This window comes from Octodon degus, unplaced genomic scaffold, assembly GCF_000260255.1.
Source record: "Octodon degus isolate 3935 unplaced genomic scaffold, OctDeg1.0 scaffold00296, whole genome shotgun sequence".
In the NCBI taxonomy this organism is placed as follows: Eukaryota; Metazoa; Chordata; class Mammalia; order Rodentia; family Octodontidae; genus Octodon; species Octodon degus.
Genome location: NW_004524872.1, coordinates 1,247,260 through 1,253,455, shown reverse-complemented (window position 1 = coordinate 1,253,455; position 6,196 = coordinate 1,247,260). Strand labels below are relative to the sequence as shown.

General features: G+C 53.8%; 1 protein-coding gene across 1 annotated transcript in view; it reads right to left on the bottom strand.

Moving 5' to 3' along the window:
• The window catches only part of Apcdd1l (APC down-regulated 1 like), a 53,152-nt gene extending 47,830 nt beyond the window's left edge, over positions 1-5,322 (bottom strand). Inside the window, exon 1 of the mRNA XM_023707518.1 lies at positions 4,739-5,322. Coding sequence (XP_023563286.1) covers positions 4,739-4,787 — 49 coding nt within the window. The 5' untranslated portion in view covers positions 4,788-5,322. The remainder of the gene's footprint in view (positions 1-4,738) is intronic.
• Positions 5,323-6,196: the final 874 nt, after the last annotated feature.

Genomic DNA, 6,196 nt, shown 5'->3' with positions numbered 1-6,196 from the left:
TGCGCCACCATGCCAGTCTCAGTGGCCCACTCAGCACACTCAGGGGCAGGGCCCTCATGGGCTGTGGTGCAGGGATTGAACCCCGGCCCCTGTGCTTGCCTAAGTGTGTGCTTAGTCCACTGAGCTGCCTTGCAGCCCCTCAAAGCTCCACTGTTAACGCATTCAATAAGCACCACCATGTGTCTTCCTGGCTTTGGTAAAGAAGCCCACCCTCTGTGGTTTTCTTCTGTAGTGGGCAATGGGAGACAATGGACTCATGCTTAGAGGCTGCTAGCACCTTAGGACCCCCAGAGAGCGGTGGCTTCTGGGCTTCTCAGGTCCAGAATTTCACATGCTCTGGATGGCTGCTGAGCAAGTGGGAGTCAGCAAGGGCTCTGCCCTTCAACACAACCTACCCCAGTGTCAGCCCCTTCCTCAGGTGTCAAAAGCAGCGCCTGTGTCAAATTGTAGAAGAAATAATACAGTGCTCCTGCAGCCCTTACAAAGAGCAGGCGCCTAGTGGATGTTAGATGCTGCTGGTATTTGTTGGTTTTTTTAATTTTAAATAAGAATCAAAAGGTTCAAGCTAAGCATGGTGTAGCACGCCCATAATCCCAGCGCTGGAGAGGCTGAGGCAGAAAGGATCGCTGTGAGTTCAAGGCCAGCCTGAGCTACAAAGCGAATTTAAGGCCAGTCTGAACTATATAGTGAGACCCTGTCTCAAGAAAAGATGAAAAGAATCTGTCAAGGGGCACTTACAGGCACATAGTACATCAGAGCAGGAAGAAAACATGGTGCCCACTAGAGATGGGCACTAAGGGCACCCCGAAGCTCATGCTGAAGCGGTCTGCTGGCTAGGACCCTCTTTTTCCTTCTCTGGGCTTGGGGGGATAGGACAGGCTCTGTCTTTGCATCACAGGAAAGGGGTCACTGGGTACTTGGTGTTAAGTATGACTGCACATCATCCTATTAATCTCCAGGCACGCTGAGACCACAGCTGTCACCATCCCCAACTCAGTGAGGAGACTTAGGCCCAGGGATGTGGAATAGGCCCTGGAGGGGGAAGGGAAGGTAACAGAGCCGGGGCGGGGCCAGCACCTATTGCCACCACGGTATTCCCAAACTCCCCGCAGGGCACAAAATGTGCCAGGTTCAGCCAAACCCCGCTGACGGCTAAGCACACAGGCAGTTGTCCTGATGGTCACAAGTTTTGCCCACCAGGTCACTGGCTGCCCTTCCCGCTAGGAGGTCTGACCTTCTCTGGGAGAAGCTCGCCAGTGTGGCCACTTCATTTTGGACTCTCCACGTGCATCTTGTTTCCCAGGTGTCAGTTTCTTCGGCTGAAGTCTTTTGGAGACAGTCAGAAAATCCAAAGGGGAAAGAGGTTGGCTTTGCACAGATACTCCCGAAAGCTGTTCTCATTTAAGGAGCAACCACACCGGACTGCCAGGCTCAGCTCATAACAAGCCCCTGCGCCAACTTCTGGATTTAGTTCTTTCCCCAGGGTTCCCCTAGCTCAGCTTAGTCACCCTCAAGTTCAAACTGATGTTAATAGCCTCTCTTCCCCTCTGCATTGGGCTATTGATTTTCATTTTGTGGACTGGTGCTGGCGGTGGACCACCCTATCCTGGAAGTTTTAAAAGGGGCTCATTCTGGCTTCAAGTTCTCATTAGTACAATTAACTTCCAATACATTGCACAAAGATTTCCTCATCAGTAGCTTCTAACTGGTTTGCCATCCAGATGGTTTTGAAATCAAGGAATCTGCTGTACTTACCTTGAGCTGCCTATTTAGAGATTATGGCCTCGGTCAGTAGCTAAGTGACACAGCTGACCAGGACGGTTCAGTTGGGACTTGCCAAGTGGCACGATGAAGTTCCTGTGGCTAACTTTCTTTATTTTAAATAATTAATGTGATTACTAATCTCTGTTCACTTTTGATTTCCCCCCCAAAATGTATTTTACATTAACTTTCTTCCCCATTTTTATTGTGGGATTTAAAACAGCGCCCTACATCAAGAATAATTTATTATGGAACAGCCTGTGATTTTGTCCTGGTTGACCTGACTCTAAACTATAACTTGCTGTCACAGAGTATATGGCCGCAGATAAACAGAACCTAAGCTAGAAAGATGAACTACACATGCATACACACACACACACACACACACACACACACACACACACACACACACAGAAAGGAAGAAGAAGCTGCGGTTTCTTATTTTCTTCCCGAAGCATAAATTGTTGAATAAGGAGATTTTTAAAAGCTGAAATTGCTGTGGTGGAAACCACATCTGGTAGCTGAATAAATGGCCTGAGACACACCTGGCATTTCAGGACTGGCCAAAGGCAGGGCAGCAGCAGTGGGTGACTTCACAAGCCCTGGCTTCACTCCTGTCATCCACTGCGAGGACATTGTCCGAAACAGGGCATTGTCAAATACAGACAGAAGGAGAACAAATGGGAAAAATCAACGTCCAGATTAGAAGCCACCTAGGTTGTGTTGTTTTTCTTGAGGCCCCACTGTGCCCTTGATTTCCTGATTGTTCAGAGCAAGAATGACGAAGTCCATCCAATCCAGTGATTCGGAGAAAAGATGCTTGTGAAAAGCTACCGATTGAGGTTGATCTGTTCATACTAATGGTTCTTGGCAGGGGGCAGTTGTGCCCGGGGACGTCTGGCAATGTCTAGAGACTTTTTTTTGGTTCTCCTGACTTAGGGGGGCACTGGCACCTGGCTGGAAGAGGCCATTGATGCCATGATTGGCCCACTATCCCCTCAAAAAGAATCTGGCTGAAAATATGAATTGTGCTGAGGCTGAGAAACCCTGGTGTGCGTGCGTGTGTGTGTGTGTGTGTGTGTGTGTGTGTACCCTCAATCTGAATTCCCTTGGCAGGGCAGCTAGGGTGTCATTCATTCTATCCAAAGTTTCTGGAATGAAGTTCAGGCTGCCTCAGCTCAGGTACCTCGATTACATAAGCAGCTTAAGGATTAACTGGGTTCTCTTTCCTTTCGCTAAAGCAGAAGAATCTTGCGATCTGGGGATGCAGCCAGTGGGACAAAAGACTTTTGAGAAAAACACCCAATAGAAAATGGTGCTGGGCTTAGAACTGGCAGCTATGAAGGAGGCCAGCTTAGAGCCACTGCCTTTCTGCACCTGAGCCACCAGCCAGTGGGCTCCAGGGTGGGTGACCCATTCTCATTGGCTCCCTGGACACCTCTGGCGTCTCTCCTGTAGAAGCTGTGTGACTTGCCCGGCAACAGGTCACCAAGGAGGGAGGCAGCAGACTACCCAAGAGTGAGCTCCAATGCTAAACTTCCAGTGATTTTTATTGGCATGACGAGAAGCTTAGGGCTTGCCAAGGACAACAGCCCTGTGTGCTGTGACCGAGACCACAGGTTTTGGGGGTAATATGTCCTACTGCTCTGGACTGCCTTGGCGCCACTGGCTAGAAGAGCTCAGGGAGCTGGAGGAACAGAAACTGGCAGTGGTCTCCCTCTCCTCCCCACCTGGACACCCAGCACTGCGACTCTCTCAGCTGTCCCAACACCCACTACCAGACCCTACCTTCTAGGAAGCCCATGGACTAGGCCTGCGTTTGCTGAGATGCGCAAGGGATAGCTGTGTGACCGCTCACTTCCAGCAGAGCAGGGGAAGCAGCTCTTGATGAATGTACCTTTTGATGGGACGCATCTGCAACTCTTCAGACTGCAAGCGCAAGCTCCCTGGACCTCCTTTAGGCCCTTTCATCTTTTCTCAAAACAGCTTGCATAGACATTTGGGGCTGGGAAGAAAAGGCTGCGGTTGAAAAGCTCTAGTACCAGACCACACTTTGCTCTGTGCCTACAAATGGGGGTGGCCTCGGGTGTGGGCAGTGCAGCCCACTGCAGAACCTCCCAGCCCAGCCAGTGACCTTGGCTGCCATTAGCTGAATGCATGCTCAGTGCCATGCGGTGCCAGGCAGCCAGCTCAGGCTTCCTCCCACATGCCACCTTATAATCTCACAAGAATCCTAGGTGCTTTATGGCTTTCCTGAGCCCATTTGACAGGTGAAAGAGCTGAGGCTGAAAGAGCTGAGGGAGACCCACATGGGTTGATAGGAAGCTCATCTCCACTTCTGTGGTGGACACTCAGACTCCAAGGCCAGAGCTCTTAGCCCTTTGCCCCGTGAAGACGCTTTGGGTTGGCACACTTTGAAGATTGTGATCACAATTGTCATTTTTGCCAGTGGTGACCGAGCCCCCATAATGGCACAGTGAAGTCAGCTCCCATTTGTAGCTAGTCCTAAGAACCATGGGCTGGCCATTAGCACTGGAGAAGGCTCTGTTTCCCTTACCAGGGGTTCTTGGGGTCCCCTTGGTCCCATCAGGCCTCCTGGGTACCAACCTAAAAGTAGCAGCATTCCCCTCCACTCTCCCCTAACTCTGCTGCAGGAAACAGCCCTAAGTACCCACAGCTCTCCAATTCAGAGGGCAAGACCAATCGCAGTACCCTGATCCTGGGCTTGGCCCTTGGAGGCGGGGATACTCTTGCATCTTTTGGGAAACGCCAGCACCCTTGGGGTGCTGTAGGCCAGGAGCTGCTCCCAGCAAGCACCCTTGGGGTGAGGCCAACCAAGTGAGGCTGGAGGAAGATCCGGGGGCCACTGACCAGGTGCACCAGCCAGCAGTCCACGAGGGCCCTCAGGGATCCGCAACCCCCAAGCTCCCTCCGTCGCTACCCCAGGGGTGAGCCGGCGGGCGAGGGTGGCACCTACCTCCCAGCAGTACCAGGACGAAGGCGTAGGGCAGCATGGCCGCGGGCATCCTGTTGGGGCGGGCGGCGCGCTCGGCTGGGTCCCGCGAAGGAGTTCGAGGTCCCGCGCCCCGGCGCTCACGCGCACTCACCTCCCCGGCCACGGAGCTGGAAATTGAGCCGCACACTCATAGGTCGAACGCCAGAGGAGGTGGAGACCGCTCCCGGCGGGAGCTCCCAGTAGCGCGCACCTCTCTTGCGGCGCAGACCCCGCCGACGCCCCTCTGCCCCGTGGCCCTGGCTCCCCCAAGTCTCTCCAGCGGGCAGGACAGCTTCCCCAACTCTCGTCCCCGCGGAGCCAGAGCGGCGCCCACCTCGCGCCAAAGCGCAGCCCTGGCCAGGCCGAGCTCTGCAAGGCAAGGGCGCGGGGTAAGGGAAGCTTCGCAGCCCCGCCGGTCCCGGGACCCCTGAAGTTTCTCTTCAAGCCTTCCACATACACTTGGAAAAGTCGCGTCAACTTGGAGCCCAGCAAGCACAGTAGTGCTGCGAAAGAGGCCGGGTGCCCCAAGCCAGCAGCTGCTCTGTGTAATTAGCTGTCCCCAGCTCTGCTGCGTCTAGGCAAAGTGTGGAGCCGCCAGGGCGGGCTTCCTCCCCACCCCAACTCCTCCTCCTCCTGCCACCACCCCTCAGTTCTCCTCTGGGTGAGTCAGCTTGGGGTGGCAGCTCAGAGGCTAGGCAGCTGCAAGGGGGAGGACGGCGGGATGCCTCCCAACTGGTCCCTGCAGATCCCAGCCTGGCACTGGGCCTCCCTCGTGGCATCCTGTTTGGCAGGCAAGCCTTGGAGAAAGGTGTGTGGGCACCTGGGGGGGGGACAGCAGTGTGAAAGCACTGGATTTATGAATGAAGAAAGAGAATCACTTGCATGCTAAATGTAAATCTGGCTTGTTCCTCCCAACTTGGATCATCCAGGTAACTGGAGTATGGGCTAGTGGTGGCCAGGCCCATTTTCTTGTGCTGCCGTGGACTGGGAGAGGTAAAGGAGGAAGATCAGAAAGCAAGGGAGAAAAAGAAAAAGGGTGTGGGTAAGGAGTGGAGAAGAGGACAGATGAGAACAGCCAAGAGGCAGAAAAGGAGAGAGCCTGTCTCCTTGGCGCAGGCTGGTGTCCAGGTGCCTGTATGGGCGGTCAGCCTGCTCCTTCGAAGGGTTCATGGCTTTCAGACCTGTCACACTTTTATGGGTTGTTTTCCCAGAGGGCCCAGAGGAACCCCTCCTGCCCTTTGGATTTCTTACCAGAAACTTAGATGAGGCCCCCAAGAGCCTCATAAGCCCTTTGTCTTCATCCCCAGGGACCCCCAGCTGGGACCCCAGGCTGCCCTTGCTTTCCTCCTTGCCAGAGGTGGAGGGAGCACGACACAGCATGATCCTACACCAGTGGAAGTGTGTGGAAGACAGCCATGCTCCTTCCTGAAAATGATATTT